General features: G+C 40.6%; 2 protein-coding genes across 9 annotated transcripts in view; one reads left to right on the forward strand and one right to left on the reverse strand.

The window, feature by feature from the left end:
• C1H18orf63 (chromosome 1 C18orf63 homolog) overlaps positions 1 to 20417 on the forward strand; it is a 353440-nt gene that overhangs the window by 305764 nt on the left and 27259 nt on the right. The window lies entirely within an intron of this gene.
• On the reverse strand, positions 5395 to 19889 carry CYB5A (cytochrome b5 type A). Of its 2 annotated transcripts, XM_074823053.1 has the most exons (5): positions 19660 to 19882; positions 11594 to 11722; positions 9889 to 9918; positions 7360 to 7394; positions 5395 to 6509 (listed from the first exon to the last, which is right to left on the reverse strand). In XM_074823053.1, exons 1-5 carry the CDS (start codon positions 19801 to 19803, stop codon positions 6431 to 6433), a joined length of 417 nt encoding a protein of 138 aa, XP_074679154.1. In that variant the 5' UTR covers positions 19804 to 19882; the 3' UTR covers positions 5395 to 6430. The 2 variants fall into 2 exon arrangements, with proteins under 2 accessions (XP_074679154.1, XP_074679163.1); XM_074823062.1 differs by lacking the exon at positions 7360 to 7394 and having other exon boundaries at positions 19660 to 19889.

A 20417-nucleotide genomic window follows, 5' to 3' on the forward strand; every position in this document is an offset into this window, starting at 1 on the left:
AAAAACCTAGAAGTCCTTTTTTATTGTGTCAATAAAACAAGTGTTAAGGTAAATTTAGCCGCTTTCTAATAGCATTCTATGAGTGGATTTTAAATGAGATTATTAAGGAAAGGTTTACCCAAAAGACAGAATGACTGAACTGCAGTATGCCATAAGAAATAGCATGCTGAGCAACATACATAGTCCCCTTGCTTACTTTTCAATAACACTCCATAGCACAGCACACAACTGCAGTTCATCACAGCATTCACACGTGGCGTCTCATTTTGTGCTCAGTTTCAAGACAAAATTTTTAGTCTTAATTCATCCCATACTTTAGATTTTTAATTGTTCTGGTAGTTTATATAGTAAACAAAAAATCTAACACCGACATGTACAAATTTATAAGGGAATTTAGACTCATCCACTTGCCTGCAAGCCCCGTTACTGATCCCCTTTTCAGCAGTGCTATTAGAACTACTTAGCACTCCAAACAAGATCAGAATCTATTTGTACTGGGTATTTTACACACAAGAGTGAAATTCCCTGCACTGATGGGTTTAAAATATGCAGATTTTTAAAGTACAAAAAGAATGTAGCTTGGTGACATTTTATTAATGTTAACCTTACATATTTTTCTTTTTCCCAATTGAAGTTAGCAGTTGGAATTAAGAAGGCCATCTATTTTTAAGGTATTCATAATGAGCTTGTGCTGATTTCAAGAACAAACCAAAAGGTTCCCACATGGAAGTGTGCAACAAGTCTGGAGCTGTATTCCCATGCTTCCTGCAAACAAGAAGTGAGACCGAGCAGAAACCAGTAAGGTCACGCCTACCGAAATGATGCAGATGCATCCAAGCTCGCTCTAAACTAGGCCAGAGTTCACCCAGGCTATAAAACTTTGTCCAAAAACCAGGGTAATTATTCAAGCAGTTCATCTGTTCCAGTAGAAAAAACAATGCTGGATTCATAATGGAGAGGAGAGAGTAGGACTATGTAGCTTAGAAGTTAGCAGGGCACAGAGCTCAAAAAGAAAATCCCAGATGATAGTCCTTGCTTCACAGGCTATTTCTCTCTTCTCCAGCAACTGTTCCTGCTCTTTCTCACCTGCTGACACCTATTTGCAGACACCAACTTACTGTACAAAAAAGCATAATTTGTTGTGAAGACTCTGATCCTGTTGATGTGTGTTATATGTGATCTGAGACACCATTCAGGATCAGGACTCTCAAGGGACCTTGAGGCAGGAAGGTCTTGTTTGGTCAGACTTGCACATCTACTAGATGTTGAGCTTCTCAAGCATGTGATCATATATCCTTCAGCAAAGGTGTAATAAATTATCTTGCATGCAACTAAGACTTAAGAGCAGCCTACAACCAGGAGCTTCCTTGGAATAGCTAGCTAGCTTTAAATCTACACACCTTAGTTCATATTCTAGTAACTTGTTCACTCATATCCTCAGGTCTGAAGACCTCACCATGACAACAAAGTATGTAATAACTTGTATGACTCAAATGTCTTTGTTACTTCAATAGGGTCAAAAAGTAGTTCTACAGAATCACCTAAAAATAAAACAAGGTTTTCTCATTCTAATCCCAGAAGCTATAACTGCTCAAGTATGAACCTCCCTTTATTATTCATAAATTGCTTGTCCTTTTCAGACTGATGCAGAGCATGTTACCCAGTATAACACTACTCTGAAAATGGATCCAGATAAATACAAGTTGGGAATCCACTCATTTTACAAATGAAAAGACATATTTGCGTGTTTCCAGTTACCAGCCCACCACCCTGCCTCTAAGCAGCAGGTTAAGCTCTTCGTTCATGTCCACCCTCAACACCTATGTAGACAACACACCTATCATGCTCTTACAGATATCCCTGAAACCCAAGTTAAGATCACATGAGTGACACTAAAAGCACCAACTGGCTTCAGAAACCAGTGACAACTAAATGTGACAGGAGAATGATCTTTCCTTATTTTCAAGAAGTCATTTAGGAAAGCACTCCCCTTGCTTGGCTTACCGGTTTCTCTCTAACAACTCCCTCCTAGACCTTGAAACAGTTTCCAGAACGCATTCTATTTAAAGAGACATTTTCCCACCACTGACAGGTAAAAACCTTGTAATTTCAAACAATACAAGGCTGCATTCATCCAGCACCTAAGTAGGTGGAACTCCAGAGGTACCGTGGAGTGCTCTCACCCTCCAGTAGGATCAGTCAATCAGCTTTATCCATAGACCCGGGTCTATAGAAAAAGGCAAGATTTCTGTGATAATTGTGCTACTGGGTAGTTCCTGGACTCTGGGGGTTCACATGAGTTCTGTGGTATTCTGCCTGGAGATACCAAAAACCTTCCCTGAGGTTTTTCTGTGCGTAACAATTCTTGCCTGACAGCGCTACTTGCCTCTCAGTGAACAGAACTGACAGCTCTTGGCAGTACACTGTCTGCCTAAGTGCAGTAAATTGTAAGACACAGGCACAGGAATTGTACTACACATGATAAAAGTCAAAATCTGGTTCTTAATACATGAGACTGTAGTGCAATCGAGTCCATTCTGAGCTTTGTTTTAGCAGCTATCAATATAGACCAGTAGTTGCATTGTATGTCCCCAATTTTAGAAAGCTGGCAAAGAAAATGTAAAGGATTGTTTTATGCACACTCTTACATGTAAGAAGATTAAGAACAAGTCTAACTAGTTTTCAGAAAGAACAGAAAATCCAGCATTAATCATCTACTGAGATCCAATGTTCCAACATTTCTCATTAATTCATGTGCTTGTCTGCCCACCTACTTAAAAGTCAGGTCATTCAAAACTCGAAGTATTTCGACACATAATTAATTAAATCATGAGAAGGAATGTAATGTAGTATGAAAGGAAAGTAAAATTCAAATATATGATCCATTAGTTACTAGCTTCACCTCAGATCTGATCAGGTATTAGAGCTAAGTGTACAGCAGCATGACCTTTCTCCTGCTCCTTGTTCCTTCTATGCTGTTTCTGAAATCCTTTTCTATATTTAGGAGAAAATTTTGTAATACTACTAATGTTCTACATGTTTTGTATGACACTTTGATACAACTCATTCATTCACACTGAGTTTTGGTTAATAATCTTCATCACTAGCCTTGCATAAAACAGAAACAGTTTTGCTCACAATGGACAAGAATTTATAAGCATTCATTCACCCTCATTAGTCAAACATTCAGAAAATAAAAACAATAGCAGCTTCCCATTTTTTGCCTCTGAAGAGAATTTGTGATCAGCTTCCATCTGCCTGGCTTTTGCCAGTTTCTCTCTAGCGTTCTGCAAAATCCTGACCACAGCACAGTATTCAGAACTAGAGGAAGGCATTGGACCAGTGTGCCAAAGCAAGTGAGCCAGAGAAAGGGACAGCATACTATTTTTTCCTCATCATAGCAGAGGGAGCAAGTGAACAAGTTGTGCTGGCTTTACTCCACAGACGCCAAGAGGAAGCCAAAGCCATCCCCATTTACAGGAGCTCTCTGACACTATGCATTCTTGTGAGCAACAGAGGATATGCAAATGAAGGCCAAAAATGCAATGCTCAAATAATTTAAGGCAGTATAAACATTGTGAGACTGTGCAAGTAGGCAACATGACATCTGATTTAAAGCATCGACCACCAAAACAAGCCTCTCCAAACAAAAACTGGCATTAAAGTTAATTGCCAGACAATTAGAGCACGTACCTTCAGATCAGATGTGACCAAAGGATTTTGTTCTATAGAAAGCAGACTCCGTCCATTCTTTTCTTATTGCTGTCAGACTTTAAAAACATGGACTACCCTTAATTTACCCGACTAGTTTTTCAATAGCATATCCATTCATTCCTCACCACACCCGTATACCTTTTTTCTTTCTCTCATATTCATAATCAAAAGGAGTTTTCACACAAAAACTCCTGTATTACCCCCTATGGAAAGCAGCTCCAACCTTAGGGTACTAAAAAGGAAAACTGCAAGCCTGATCATTAATTTACAGTTTTATCAGTTTACGTTTAAAAACCTGAAACATTCATGTCCATCTCCGAGGAACAACTTACATCAGCACTGGTGGAAAGGAATATGAACAGTACAACTACAGGGAAGGAGCTGTGTACATCTACAATAGCTTTTTATCAGTTTTTGAAGCACTGCTTACTCACCTCCCCTCATTGTGCTTTTGGTTCACATTGTGAAAATCCTGGGCACGTGCCAGCTCAACCGCTTTTAGATGGGACTGATCTTGCACAGGTACTCCAGGGGACTGCATAAACAAACATCGTGTGGAGCTATACCATACTGAAATTCCCAAAACATACACAGCATGGGAAAAAAGGTCTTTCACAGCAAGTGGATTCACAGCCTTATGGATCCACTTTGATTGCACTATGCTGTCTGCTGCTGTGGACATAATTATCCCAGTCTGAAATTCTTGGGGGAAAAAAAAAAAGATAGGAAAGGTTAAGCTTTCCAAAGTTGCTGGGTTTGGGGTTCTTTTGCCTCACCTAGACATGTGAACTTAAATGTTATTTTACAAACCAAGAGAAAATTCACTACTTGAAACTTAACTTATGAGTCTAAATACCAACTCAGAGTTAATAACCTTTTTAAAGGTTATCTGTAAAAAAAAAAAAAAGACAATAAAGCCTGAATTTTTAAACTCTGCTTCACCATATTCAGAGGAAAAGCTAGGGCAAAACCAGGACAAAGTTAGTGCTAGACACAATCCCAAACACTGCCACTTTTATTGCAGGTTAAGATTTCCAAGGGAAAGAAGTTGATGTGATCTACTGTAAGCGCATACGTGTCTGTATCTGTAAACCAATTCTGACAGAACACATGAATGCAAATGTAATAGATACTAAACACTCCCACAGTTGAAGCTATGAGATATCCTTATTTGCTATAATAATGGTAAAGGAATTCCCACAAAAGGAAAATCACAATAAGGAATACTTAAAGGATTCCCGTATTGACATATTCCTACATATGCACAAGACAATCTCCTGAAGTCACAGCACCTTCTATCCCCCAACTATTTTAAAAAAAGAAAGCTCATGTTTACAGTGTACAATCTTTCAATTTGATTTGACTTGACACAGGGCCCAAACTCCATGCATTTTCCCTGGTGCTGCCAAGAGGCAGCCCTTAGAATATTGTTTCAAGTCCTGATGAATGTCAGGGAGGCTGAGCTTGCAGGAGCAAACATTGCTAAGTCACCAGCTGGCATTGAGGTCATGCTGATGAAAACATTCATCTATGCTAACCACTCTATAATACGCTTTCTCACTTTTTACACGCAACTTCCCTGCATAAGAGACTTATCTTGACTTTCAGCATTCTGAGAAGTGTCCCAACATGCAAAAGCACCTCTTCCAAGGTCTTCAAAAAGTTTGAAATTAGAGCCCGTGAGAATAAGCAATTAAACTTTTATTCATGATCATTTACATGACTAAAAATATTCACCTCAAAAAGCAAACTTTCAGTTATCTTGTATTTAGCAGTGAAAATACGCATCTCTTCGTAGTAAAGCACCAAGGAGTACATCACAGAACAGTCAGAAACAGATTCCATGTATCAGTTTTTTCCTCACAATGTGTATGACAAAGTCAAACATTTTATAAAAGCCTAAAAGTTCCAGAACAAATTCTAGAGTCACCTGAGTGCTTGACAGGAACAGTATTATGTAGTAACAGCTACTTTTTTCCGCCTTTTTTTTGCAAAAAAGTGCTACTTTTCACAAAACTGAGACAGACATTAATTGGGCCAAACATTGGGTTTCTTATTTCACCTGAATTTTTCAATGGGAGCCAAACAGAACAGTTTGCTAGTAGGGGTATCTACAACAACTATAAGAGCAGATATCAAGAGGAAAGAAAAAAAAAATAATCACCTCATTATAGCCTGATTGGTAGAGCCCAACCACTTACAGACACCTACTATACCCACTACTCGACTCAGCTTTTTCCATTATGTTTAATTAGCATTTCATTCAAGCATACTACATTTAAGAAGACAACATGATTTTTTAAGTTAAGTTGTGTACATGGACAAATACATGTACACAGTTTTGGTAGTCATTTAAAGCTGTAAAATTTGTATGTCAAGAGTCCTATGGACCCCATTACAGATTAAGGAGAAATAACCACAATCAGAGTGTTACATACAAAACAATATTCTAAACACAGAAACCAATACAGTTATCAAATAATTCATTAGAGAATAAAATTGTTATACAAAGAAATGCTGCCTTTTTATCATTTCAGAACAGCAAACAAGAAGGCAACATTAAGAAAAGTGCACAGCAGAAATGAATTGTTCAGTTTTCTGAAAAAGTTGAATTTTTCTTCAGACATCAGGCTTTTGTCCGGGAAGATACTGGGTTAGGATTGCTTGTATTCTCTCCCAGATCAGTCTCTTCTTGCACTAGTTCTCAGTAAGGCACTCACTCTGACATGTAGGAACGATACATCAGGGCCACGATAATTGCTGCTATCGCTGGGATCACCCAGTTGGACCACGAACTAGAAGGAAGTTTTTGAAACAGCAGTTTAGGAAGTGACAACCAGCAAGTTTAAAAAAAAAATAAAATTCATTGCTTAAAGACATCTTTCCTCCCCACTCCAACAAATACTTCAAAGTTAGGACAACAGAACAACTGGGCTGGCCAGTAATACTCTAGCCAAGTAAAAAAGCTTGTATTGTAAGCTCTAGTACAAAGCCTTAACACGAAGTTTGCTTACTAGAGAAGTCTAAGACTCTAGACACGTTTAAAGTCATGGTGTGCTGCCCACCATTCATTCATTCAAAAGCCATTTAGGTAGCAGCATCACATGACACTTTCAAGCACCCAAGCTCCTCACTCAGAGAGGCAGGGAACAGTCCTCTGAAGTTTCAGCAATAGGCAATCATCAGCAAGATATAACTTTATACAGTTCGATTCACTTGTGTTCCAAATTGGTTCTTCCCCTCCCCTCCCAATTCTGAGAGATTTTCTTTCTTAGAGACACATTCCTCTTCTTTCCCTTAGATGCAACAATTGTAGCAAATTTTAAAAGTGAGGTGAAAAAGTCAGCAATGGCACCAAGTGTCTTCTATTCACCCAATAGCCTCCAGAAATGAAGGCCTGTACGCAACATAAACCATTTGGTAGATACTGATACGTATCGATGTAAGAAAAAAAGTCTAGCTAGTAAGCTAACATGCTTGTAAAGGGGTACATAAATGCCAACTTGGACTTTATGTAGAACAGAAATTTTCATGCACCGTCCTCTGACATCTAAGCTTTCAGCAGATAGAAGCTATTCAGCTTTCTAAGCTTCAGAAACATAATCATGAAGAACTTTAAGTTTGACATCAGGTATCATACTATACCTGGAATTAGACTGAGCAGTGGTTATAAGAGTTTCCTGGAAAGCAAAGCATAAAAAGATATTTACATCAGGCAGACACCCCTCTCCATCTTAACTAGCCCTTCAATTTCTTAAAATTCATTAAGTGGGACTAACATAAAAACAACTCAGTGCATTGCATTTGGAAAGCATTTTCTCAGAATTCCTGTAACACTGTGTATAGAAGCTAGCTAGCAGCAGTTTCTGTAGTCAAGATTGCATCAAAAGTTGTTTAAAAAATATAATCACAAGGAATTTTGCAACAAGTTTTCCATGAAGCTAACTTCAACCACAGGCTACATTTAAAGAGTTTTATTCACCTAAAAGACTAAGGTGCCTTACTTGCCTAAGATTTAATTGAAAAGTCTCCGAATTAATATGCAAACATTTCTTATATCGAACTTACATGAAGAAAGCTACTAATTTACATCCATAAGGCTTATTAAACTATTTTTTTTAGTGTGGTGTTTCAGACTGCATAAGAATCAGTCAGTTATAATTGTTTCTGATACTGATTTGGACTTCTTGTTCAGTTTCCATAGAAAAAGCACTACAAGATCAAATCCCACTTGGCAGATGACCCAAACTGCATTTAAAAGATCCAAGCATTAAAACTATACTTAAATATAGTAGTACAATATCCATCACCGAAAAATGAATTGCTTCAGTATTAGAATATCTGCAAATCATTTAAAGAGCAAAAGATTCCCAACATCCTCTCATAGGTTCAAACAGGCTACTTTTGCAAGCACTCAAATCACCACACTTTTACATGTGGCAAATACCATGTTTGAAAGAATAAGACTCAGTGATTACATTGACCCTGTTTTTATGAACATCTCCACGGAAAACCAATCCCTAAGCCAAATGGCATGGAACAGCTTATGCCCACACTATCAAGGCTAACACCTTCTACAACAGACTTGCCACATCCAGGGCCAGGGGATGGTTCCCCCCCACACCAAGACAGTAAGAAAAATACAGCCCAGCTCATCAAAACCTGCTTTTAAACACTATGACACTGGACATGCACATTGGGGGTACTTTAAATACAGTGCAAGGATGAGAAAGACATTTGAAAGCCCAAGGCCTTCTGACAGGTCATAGAGAGCCAGGGCACAGGGCCTAACCTGTCCCATTACCCGCCCAGAGTGCAATGCAAAGTGAAACTGTCTTATCAGCTACACCCACAGGTCCTCCTGGAGGGAAGTGCTCCAGCTTCCTTCTGGAAAGATGGAAAACACACATGTACTGTAGGTACCTATGACCAGTACTAAAACAAGGGAATAAGCCAAGCAGGAGTGTAGTAAAGTCACCTTGATACATCTAAACTCCCAACTGACCACACTTTGGCCAAACTAATATTCCAAGTACTTCAGTTTAGTAAGTTCCTGTGTGCTTAATCGAGGGATTACTACAACTTGCACTGGGCAGTCTGCTTCTCAGTTGCATTTATGGTTGCTGCTCTTACAGTTTAAGTGTAAACTGCCCTGAATTTCAAAAGAAATCTGAATAGCAGATGTTATTCTTGATGGGAAGAAGCTCTGAATTCCAGTCATCACTCCATTATTTTTATTAGTATAGTAGTTCCAGTCCTTAATAATAAAATTAATAACTGCTATAGCAAACATTTCAGTGTGTATATATATTTTTTTCTACTTTCTTTCCTTTAACTTACTCATATTACTGGAAGATCTTACAAAAGTGATTGTTTAAAAGTAATCTCTAAAAACAGCAAGAGTAAGTTACTGTTCCCACTACACTTCATTTAAAAATTATCTTCAACTATTTCCTAAGCACACCACTGTACTGTTCAGCCAGCCCTGAGCAAACATCCTCTTGACACACAGCAGCAGCAACTGTACAAGTTAATCCCTCATGCACTTGCTCCTTTAAGGGACATCTGAATTTTGTAAGTTTGATAGTTGAGTACCAACACAACTTTATTCTATTAAAAGACAGAAAAAACCCCTTAGAAAATAGGTGCAATACTGTATTAACAGGACACTCAGCAAAAAATCTACTGAAACAGTCTGTAAGGAAACAGTATTTTCACCTTGAAAAGGGTTCACAGTTGCAAGTTAACTGATCTATAACACAACAATCAAATGCCTCTGTGTACTCTATCAACTAGTGTTACCAATATATTGTTAAGCATCTTTTTTCTGCCAAAAACACTTATTAGTTTAATCCATTCTGTTTATAAACTGGTTTTTCTCTTAAACTCAGTTAAACTCAGTAGAAAACCATTGACTGATTCTGGACTCACCTTTTTGCTATAGTGTAATGCCATCACGCTTAACCTCTTAGTTCGAAACTACATAAATTAGAGAACAACTAACAGGAAGAATAATTTGAAGCCAGATCAATAGATTTAAGAGACTTACAACCTGAAACACTACACTTAAATCAAGCTGAATTATTTTTGCTTCTGGGGGTATACCAGTTACGGACAGACACTGTCCCTAATGCCTAAAAGAAACAGTGTGGCATTTAAACAAAACACACTTACTGTTGGTTTCTGAAGCTTCCCTCTATCATCCTGCAAGAAAACAAGCAAGAAACATTTAGACAAAACCCAAAGCATTCAAAACAACCATTTATCATTAAATTCACTTTTCAATTTACTCTGTTAGTGTACCTATTTTTAGGAAACAGACTTGCAAAAGAGCAGATGTCGGTGTATGATTTTGAGCTACCATGAAGATCACTTCCTTGAATAACACTTTCCAGTATACAATACAGAAGTGAAACACGAGTCTCCAACATTTCATTATTTCTTGTGCCCACGTGTTTGCATTTCTTTCGTCTCTAAACAGTACACATAACCTTAGCTTATACACCAATTACAATCATTAGTCTACTTCTACCTAGTCTAGTGGTATTATCAAGCAAAGTCACTGAACTAGTTTTGGTCCAACAGCTAGTGCAAAGGTCCCAAATTCTATGGATCTTTCATAAACCCATGAAGTTTTACTTGAAATAGTCACATTCATTACCAAAAAAGCCCAACAGTACATAATCTTAACAGTGCTGTATTTGTACATTATACTATCAAGCTGTTTGTTTTATATCAGATGAAAACAGGCACTTGTCAAACAAGTAAGAACTGGACTGGTAGCCACATTAAGAGCAATTTTACTGGCATCAACTGCCATCTGAAACAGGTGACAAGCCTGCAAGGTTGCAAGACTGCAAGTGTGTACAGAGCTGAATTATTTTGTATTAGAAGCTACACTATTCATATTTATCAAGAAAGGACCCAAGACAGATACAAGATCAGGAATCTTACTGTGAAATAAGCTACTCAAGACAGTGATATTTACCCTGAACTCAAGACAAAACATACACGAAACAAACAGAAAAGAGAAGAGACAGAAGAGACAGGGATGGGCAGTAAAGCAGAACAGATGGGCACACTAGCAGCCTAAACCTCTAACAAGTGGTTTTCAACTATTAAGGCCTTATTTAAGCTCTCCTGCATCTATCTAAAGGAAGCCAAAGCAGCAGCTCTGTAGCTAGAAATAAATCATTCCAAACTTGAGGCAGCAGAAAGGTGCTTGTTAAAAGTACAGGAAACAGTAAGGACACTATAAAAAAAGAGGACGTGACAGAGGATCCAGTGGGAACCGATCATAAACAACCCTGACAACCACAAGTAGGGAACACTGATACAGCTCAAAACCAGGGGAGACAGAGAGAGGGAAGACAGAGCATCAAACATGAAGTACAATGCTTACAGTAGCCATTTTCTAAACATACCTATGAGGAGCCAAGATTGTACTTTTAGATCCAGATGGAAGCCTGGCCTATGTATTTACAATGATGAAAGTGGCTGTTAGTAATCACTCTGCATATTGACATAAGAAAATGTCTAGAAATTCTGACCTATGACCTTCAGGGGTTATAGAGTCTCATTATAAAGCTCACAGGGTACATCAGAAATGGCATAATTCCATATTCAGTTTATTAAAGAAATAAGTTATAAAACATTTCAAAGCAGCAAACTTTTATATGTGATCATCCTTATGCTACACTAATCAAATCCCTTCACACTGGGAGAACCTACTTCCAGCCCAGGTCCATGCACAAACAGCTGCATGACTGGCATCCAACCAAACTAGTAGCTCTCCTTTATTCTGAAGGAAATTACCAGATAAATAGCTAGATGCAAAAGCTATAGTAGACAGCAAGTACTGGTACTCTCACATACTCACCGGATGAAGTTCCCCAATAATAAAGGTTTCTGACAGTGTCCTTGCATCTGTGGAATGGCCAACATCTTCAAAGTTCTCAGTAGCATCTCCCCCAGCTTGCTCCCTGAGGACCTCTTCACCACCTGGATGCTGCAATTTTTAGTGAGATTGAATTTGTTACTGAAAAACATTCCACATTCTAAGAATGTAAATTCTTCATTTCTACATTAAAAAAAAAAAAAAAGGTCCTTGTAAAATCAGCTGCTAGACTTCCTAGAGCAAACATAAGCCTCCCTAAATAACTAGAGCTTTATGTACTCTCTGAAGCCAAAACCAAGGAAGCTAAGTCTCTACTCCATCAGCGACAGAGCAGTAAGAGGCATTACACCTAGCAGTTAAAGCACTTAGAATATTACGGGGCATCAGTCTTTTAATAGCCCACCTATTATCTAACATTACATTCCATGTTCTCACTTTTGCAGGAAATGTGTATTTCTATCCAAACAATGCTTTATACAGCAAAAGGATAAAAGCCAAAAGGTGTAAGTTGCAGCAAGAACATTCCAGGTAGATATAACAAAAAAGCTATTCACAAGAGCAGCAATCAAGCACTGAAACAAGTAGGCAAAGGAGCACAGAGGATCTCCATCCTTTGAGGCTGCCTACACAAGGCACTAAAGAACCTGACATTCAACGTAATCCTAGTTTGAGCTGGGGATTGGACCAGATAACCTTCAAGCGTCATTTCCAAAATAAATTATTGTATGATTATCTAGTAAACCAGCTACTTTGGAACTGTTTAAGCACAATGGAAAGCTCACACAAAACACTAGGATAGCAATTTGGTTTTAGCAGACTATGGAATCCCAAAACCACATTGCTGATAAAACCCTTCAAATGTAGAAAAGTGTCTCCCATGATTTCCTAATACCTCAACCCATCACCATTCCCTTAACTTAAATCCCTGTTTTCCACTTTTATTCTTCCCCAGGATGCACTTTAGGGATTGCATACAATTTCACATTTCCATCCATCCATCCAATGTACTGTGTCTGTATGTACTGCAAGATATATCACATCTTCTAGTTCAGTGAATTTTCTCAGCTTCAAGTTACTCATTCATCCAACAGGTAAGTAACATGCCATAAAAGTTCACCACTCAACTTTTAAGTAGGAAACTACTACATAAACACTGGGAATTATTAGGCAAGCAAGTTGAAAGCACTTTAGAGCTATTGCCTTGGATTAAGGCAATCATGAAATAAATTCTAATGTGACCAGTGACAGAGGAAATAAGGCTTTGGAGCCCTAATTCCACTTTTAATGCCTGTGACTACAGGATATAAAGTGATGAAAATAGGCAAAATTTCTACTATTTAGGGTTATCTTGCCTGGAGCATAGCTGAACAGAAGGGCTATGCTTAGACAGTAGATTAAAGAAATGGCATAAATATTTCTGCTAGTCTAGGCCATTCAGGTTAGCATTTATTTCAAACCCACCATATTAACCTCCTATCAATCCCAATTCCAACAAAAAAGACTTTTTCATACAGACCAGGAAGACACTATTACTACTAGTTTGCAGCAGTACCAGAACTCCAAAACTTGGATCTTTGCATTAAAGGCAGAGATTTGTCTTAATAGATTTAGAAAGCTGCTTTGAAAAACAAAACAACGCCCCCCCCAACCCCAAAACAACCCAACACTTTTTTTTAAAGAGCCAAGATACCACAGCTAGAAGGGTAAGGGTTCCCCACCATGACTAAGCAAAAGCAAGATTAAGCAATTGATAAAGAGATTAGACACAGCAGTTGAGCCAAAAAAGGTTAAAAGAGTGCATGCAGAGTAAAGATTACGCAAGCAGACGTGCAAATATGGCATGCTGACCAAAATCCTGCCCTTGAATCCGTCCTGATAAGCATTCAGGGAAAGGACTGGACAAAAGTTGAGGGATCACTCAAGTTCAGTGCCTTGAAATGTACAGCACATTTAAGAACCTGAACTTGGGTCTAACAGGCTCTCCCAGATATTGCCACAAGTAAGTCTTCAAATAATTCCTTCAGCAATGTGGGGTTTGGGGTTTTGGGGGCTTGGTTTTTTTATACTATGCTAAAGAACTGCGCTCCCCAAAATACAAAAATGTATGTAGCATCTTCAGCAGAAAAGAAGGCAAAACTCCTTGGAAAAACAAACAAAGCAACAAGTAGAAAAAGACACCAAAGTTAAACTACCCATTAAGCACTAGTAGCACGAGTAGCATGTAGACTCATGCACTGCAGTGAAACCAAACCCCACTAGTACAAGTAGATAAAACACTAGTCACTCCAGCAAGTTGTCAGGATCACATGGTTTACACTACATTCCCCAAAAAAATTCACCAACCAGCCAAACAAGCGGATACCTATCAGTATAACTGCATCTATATTAAAACCATTTCAGAGTACTTTAACAAACTACCTGCAGGTTGCCAACTACAGAATGATCATACACTAATTTGTTCCCAAATCCCTCTCTTGTGTCACTACAAAGCAATTGCATAGCTATATGGGCAGCTTCAGTGAGGCACTCCAGCTTTTCTCTGTAGAATTAGTTTTTGGTCTAATTAGTAACTGATCCCCTGTCTATAAAACCACAGTATCAGTTGTCAACACAGTGACCATGACCAACCCTCTCAGTGGCTATCACACATCAGCTGAAGGGGACAGATTCACCCTGACCTCTGCCACCACAGCTGAAAAAGTGGTAGTATTTTTTCTTCACATCAGCAAGACTAAGGTAGAGAGAACCACACACAGAGTTCACAACCTAAGCCATCTAGCACGTGATGTTACTAGTAACCTACTTGACAGACATAAAAGTACTTTGAAACTAAACACTTTTTAGATGGCACTTCTGCTTAAAGATGCAAACTTTGAAACCTTCTGCAAACAACCAGCATGTAATACAACCAATTAATGAAAAGACTTCACCTCCCCTAATGAAAGGCAGCAACTGTAACATCTCACAAAGGTCAAGAAGTGACTTTTCTATCAAAAGCCTACCATTTTCCATCGTTCAGTAAGTTTCTCAAAGTTTGTTTATATGGGGCCTTTGTTAACACTTCTGCCTGGTAAGTGTTTCTACTTGAATGAAGAGCCTCTGGATAGACCCTGGATTTGGAAAGCCTGCAAAACTATACAGTGACTCCTAAAGCAAAATCCTGCTGATATAAATAACTGAAGTGCTTTTGCAGGTAAAAATGTGGTTCAAGGGCAATTAAAAAAGCTTTTGCTGATAAATTAAGCTAGTCTATCTCATTCCTAGGACATTCCCAATATAACAACATAGATATTTAAGTTACATGCATAACAGATGTCTGTAGAGAGCCAGCACTAGTACATAGCATAGATTAATTCTTCACAGGAGCACATTAGAAAGTTTTAGATAAAGCAAATAAGGAGTTAAACTCACTGCTCTCATCTGGGTCAGAAGTCTGTGATTACTTCATCCTGAACGCCTATCACATCTTCTTCCCCTCACTGCAGTCATGCAACTTTCTCAGTGTCATAGTTCAAGAGTCTATTAAAGTATAACTATCTTAATTCACAGTTCATGCCCTCTCCCCCTTCCCATATTGGAGGCACCAAATCTAGGGTCCAGTTTAACTTTGGGGAAGATCAGCAAAGGTCTCCACCAGTGGTAGTCTTATAAATTCAAGTTTTGATTTCTGCACTACAGGGAATGATAAGCAGAAAGGGGCAGCAACAGAGCCAGAGACCCAGAGAACCCCAGCTTTGTTGTGCAAGGCAGACAAACACTTGTTTGTTTTAAGGGCAGTTTCATGTAGCCTGCAGAGTCCTCCAAGTTATTTCCATCACCTATTTAAGGTACAGGACAGAAACTCGGTACTCATGTAACATTTTAGGAGCCTAGGAGAGTAGATCTCTTTATGAGAGTGTATTTTTGAAAACCAGGGATTTAGATGAACTGCAAAAGGAATGCCCAGTAGCTGGCTACCCATTTCCCCACTTACAAAAAAATTACAGCTTGCAATGTCTTGCATAAGAGTGCTAAGAAGTGCTATTTTTCAAAGCATTTTCAAATCCTCCTACAAACTTCATCAGAGCTTAAGGAAGTGATACACTGGTTTTAATCCTTAGACTGCAAGGTTCTGCAACAAAAATTCACATGGTACTCTGACAGACTTCAAAATGTGCTAGTACCAGACCTTTCAATGGAAGCTATTCGTTACTTTAAACATGGAAGCTATTATGCTACTCCTCCACGGTATCATCATACTGGATGAAAATAACTTATTACCACATCGCAGAGAGAACACTTTTCATTCTGACAGAGTAAAACAATATTTGTTCTTCTGTGCTTTATTTGATCAGCATTCCAAAACACATTTTGTGGGAGCTGTCCGTTATATTTAGAAACAGTGCTATGAAAGTACAAACTCACAACTTATCAAAAACACATTTTCATTGGCCATTAATATTTTCAACAAATTTTGAGACCACTAACGATTGAAGTCACCTAAACAAAGTCTGTATTAGATGAATATTCAATACACACCACAGTTTCCAGAATAAGGAATTTCTCTCAGGTAGAGATGTTTCTATTCTTGTTAGCTTCTCTGCCTAGCTTAAGGAATCCAACCAATTTCCCACAAAAACCATAAGGAGGACTTCACCACAATGGGAAGTAGAGCAGGACACTGATAATTTCATTCTGATTTTTATAGGCCCAGCTACTCTTGTTTAGCTCATTAGATTGATGTCAATGACTGACTAGTGGGATTGCTTTATTAAACTATGGAGAAATACTATCAAGCATTACAAACATATTCAATCCTTTAATTGACATTTAATATTATTCACATATGTAATTACCAGGAATACAGATATAGCCTTAAGATCCTGCTGTGATTACACATGCATTTCTAGTAGCTATTGTCCCTTAAATGATGTAGGACCTGAAACTACGAAAATGTTTCCCAAATCTTCTGTAATACAGGTCCAACAGCCTTTGACTGAAAAAGGTGATGCACAGGTGTCTGGTCTCAAGAATAGTCTTTCATGCCAAGAGCTTTCAGATACTGCACTCCAAAAGCTGAGGTCTCTGGATTTCCTCTCCTAAAGGATATACTTTGATAATCAAAGAAAATTCAGAGATACATACTCAAGTTATAAAGTCTTCCTGAGATCTGCCATTAAAAGAGAAATACATATAAAAAAAAGCAGGTGCTGCATTTTCATCTTCAGTAAGCCCTAGCATAAGGTGTCAAAGTGCACAACCCTCTTCTCTTTCAGCACTTCACCTGTATTTCAAATGATCTTTTTTAAGCCTCGTCCTTCGGAAACCAAACTAAAATGGTCACACTATGCGATGCTTCCACTCCTTTTCAGCCTCACCACTCCCAGCACAGATACATCACCACCCCAGTCTACTTACTACCTAACTCCAATCCAGTGTTCACAGAGGCTGATGGTTTCCAAAAAGCAATCAAGTTTCACTAAACATCTACAAGCTTTATGAAGAGACAACAGCTGGACAGAGGAAATACACCCTTTAAGTACTGTAATGGAGTGAAAGGCAGCAGCATACTTCCACTTGAGAGCACCCAGGGTGTCTTCAGCACTGTGAAGTTTTCAATGTCATAATCAATAAGAAAATATTTCCATAGGTTAATGCAGTGGCTAGAAAGATTGCTTGTCACATTAAGGAATGGGACTGGTTAAGTCAGCTTTCATTCCCAGTTCTTTACTCCCTAGTAAACTGATACTTGGGAATAGCAGGAATGAGATGATGCTTTAGCAGTGCATCCTCTTCAGTACTACTGGAGTTATTTTAGTAGCCTACACTTAATTCTTGAAATATTTTAAGGTTTCTACTCCTGCAAGGAACGGCAAGAAGCAAAACTGAGTTTGACCAATAATGCTATTGAAATAGCTATGGTAATCCCCATTTCACTGAGAAGCGTTTACCATTCCAGAATGCACCAGCGAGAGGCTAGCTCCAATTTCTTCTCCTCTGTCGCATGTAAATGCCTCATGGTGTCTGACAGTGTCAAAAGAATTAGCATGTTAATAAATTAACCAGGTATTAAAAGCATTCAAAAAAGGTAAAATAAGTGTCCTATGAAATATTTTTAATCCAAGGGTTGCATCCCCAAAATCACCAACACAATGAATATGACAATATATCCAAGAGCTTTCCTTAGGAGCGTAGCTTCATTTAGATACTTTGTTGAAAATAGTTATCCAATCTCATTCATTTATTATCTCGGAATATAACCCAGAAATTTCAGCTCCAAAACCAGCCATTTTCTACTGAAAGCAGTTTAATGCGAGGCTGAAATTTGACCCACGTGTACCAGAGTGCATCAGACATCCCACAGTTATCCAAGAAACAACTATTTAACTGCTTATAGACAAACTGAATTCTTGATACGCTGCTGAATTAGCAACGTCGTCCTGAAGGCTGAAATGAAGACTTTCTTGGAGAAGTCTGCACAAGGTAGTGCCTCTTAATATTTACCAATTTCATTACATGCACTGAAGGAAGTTGTTTGTGCAACTAAAATCCAAAAGCTCATTAGATCCTGGATTTTTTGTCAAGTGTGTTTTTTTCTGGGGGGGTCTTTGGGGTGGTGTTTTTTTTTGTTTGGTGTTTTTTTCATGGGTTTTTTTGGTTTGGTTTTTTTTTTTTTGAGGTCCCCCCCAATCTGTGTTTATACAATTATGTATCAACCAAAACTGATCAAGTTTCCGAGAACAGCTACTTCAATTTCTCAGGCTGCATAAAAACTGCATTCTCCTCCAGGGCTTCTATAATAAAATTGGCCTTGCCTGCACAACCAAACAAATATTTCCATAACTAAATGATAAGCCAGACCAGGGTCAGACCTCGATGAAAAATAATAATGAAATGAGTCAGTAGACCAGTTTCACAATCCACCTTGTTGAAAAAACAGACAATTTGTGCTGGCACACTGCTTAAGAAGGGAATACTACCCGTGTCAACACCGCCTTTGAAAAATTTCTTGTCGACCTCTTATTTGCAAAATATTCTATTAATTCTCTGAATTCTAAGTTGTATTCTTCTGAATTCTACAATCACAAAATTCAAGATGGGGCTACAGAACTCCTAAGGCTTGAATTCTGTCATGTCTCTACCAATCTGAGCTGTATTCTCAAATAAATTAATGTAAATCTACCATAACGCTTTTTAATTGGATTCTAGATCTTTGCAGATTGGGAATAATGGGAGTGAGGTAGAAAACTCAAAATATCACTAATCCTAGATCAATTTACTACTGAAAAAAAATGCTCAGTAGTTGCATTTCTGCATCTCCACAGAAGAATGTTTTAGTCCATTAACTAAAACGCTTCTTTATTAACCATGACTACCAATGATTACAATTGTTCATCATCAGCAAGCGATCAAAAACATCAATCGTTAACTGGGAAAAAGAAAAACAACCAAAGGCATTCAACCTGGCCGCTGTACTCTGCTAGAGTTTGAACTTCTGCCGCCGGGCAGCGCTGCGTTAGGACAGCAACAGCAAGCGCACAAAGCCTGCGGGGAACTTCGGTTTCTACAAAGGCAGAGAGTTTAAAAGGCAGGTGAAGGGAGACAGCAGTTCCTAGCAGCGGATTACACGCGAGTAGGGGACGGCGTGCTCGGCACACTCGGTTTTTTCCCGCCCGAGAGCAGGCCGAGGGGCGGCCGCCGCCCCACCGGGGCGCCCGGAGCCCACCCCCGCCCCTGCCCCACCGTTAGAGCCGCCCGCTAGCTCCACCGGCGCTACCAGGCAGGCCCGCGGCCGCCACGGGACTTTCTCAAGGGCGCTATCGCGGCCGGCCGCGGGCGGCATCCAGCTGGGCCGCACCCAGGGCGGCCGCCTCCCGCCCCCGGTCCGCAGGAGGCCGAGGAGAGCCCGCGAGCAGCAGCCCCCAGCCCACAGCAGGCAGCGCGGGGAGCCAACTGGCCAGCCAACCTGCACCGCCCCTCGGGGCCCGGGGAGACGCCGGTCCCCGCAGCGCCCCCGGCAGCGCGGCCGCGGCTCTCCCACCTCTCCCTCAGCCTCGCCGGGCACCCACCTCGTCCAGAAACTTGGTGACATCGTAGACGCGGTGGTGCAGGATGATCCAGGTGCTCCGGCTCTTGTTGTGCTGCTGCACCTCCTCCAACCGGTAGTACCGACCCCGCCACGACTCGCCCCCGGTCTCACTAGAGCCCACCATGTCCCCCCTGGCGCGGCGCTGCCCACAGCCACAGCTCCGCCGGCTCCGCAACAGGCGACAGCCCCCCGCGCACGCTAGCCGTGAGCCTATCACCGACCGTCCCCGCCCCCTCCCCACCGCCCGCCCCTCCGTACGCGGCTCCTCATTGGAGGAACAAAATGCCTTTCAAAGAAGGCGTCAGGCTGGCGACCGAGGTGGCCGCCAGGGCGGGACTTGCGGGGTGCGTCGGCGGCCTCGTGTCCCGCCTTCTCCCCCGCTGCGGGCGGGAGCGGCGCCGTCCACGTGACCTGCTGCCGGTCACGTGCTGCGTGAGGTCCCTCAGCCGCTGCCGGGCCGGGCTGAGCGGTGCCCGGGCGGCGCCCGCCGGCCTCCTCCGAGCCCCGGACCCGCGGCTTCCTTCCCCCACAGCGGGCGAAACGCGCCGCGAGGGGAGGTTACCCCGGCGCTCGGCACCTCCCGCGCCGGCAGGGAGCACTCTGCCCTCTCCCGCCCCGCCCGGTTTTTCACCAGGCTGGGGAAGTCACACACGCACCCGCCCGCCCGCCCGCGGTACCCCTGAACACCAGCCGACGGGGCCCTGCGGAGTCACCGGACCGACGGCGGCCGCCCCGCCC

This window comes from Strix aluco, chromosome 1 (genome assembly GCF_031877795.1).
Source record: "Strix aluco isolate bStrAlu1 chromosome 1, bStrAlu1.hap1, whole genome shotgun sequence".
In the NCBI taxonomy this organism is placed as follows: Eukaryota; Metazoa; Chordata; class Aves; order Strigiformes; family Strigidae; genus Strix; species Strix aluco.

Bases quoted from the DNA above. Each gene is read 5' to 3' on its own strand.
- CYB5A (XM_074823062.1), bottom strand. From the start codon at position 19,803: ATGGTGGGCTCTAGTGAGACCGGGGGCGAGTCGTGGCGGGGTCGGTAC. The intron at 9,919-11,593 runs GTGAGTATGTGA...GTTTTCTTGCAG, and splicing joins TTATTGGGGAACTTCATCCG to GATGATAGAGGGAAGCTTCA. The intron at 6,510-9,888 runs GTAAGTGTGTTT...ACTTCCTTCTAG, and splicing joins GGAAGCTTCAGAAACCAACA to TTCGTGGTCCAACTGGGTGA.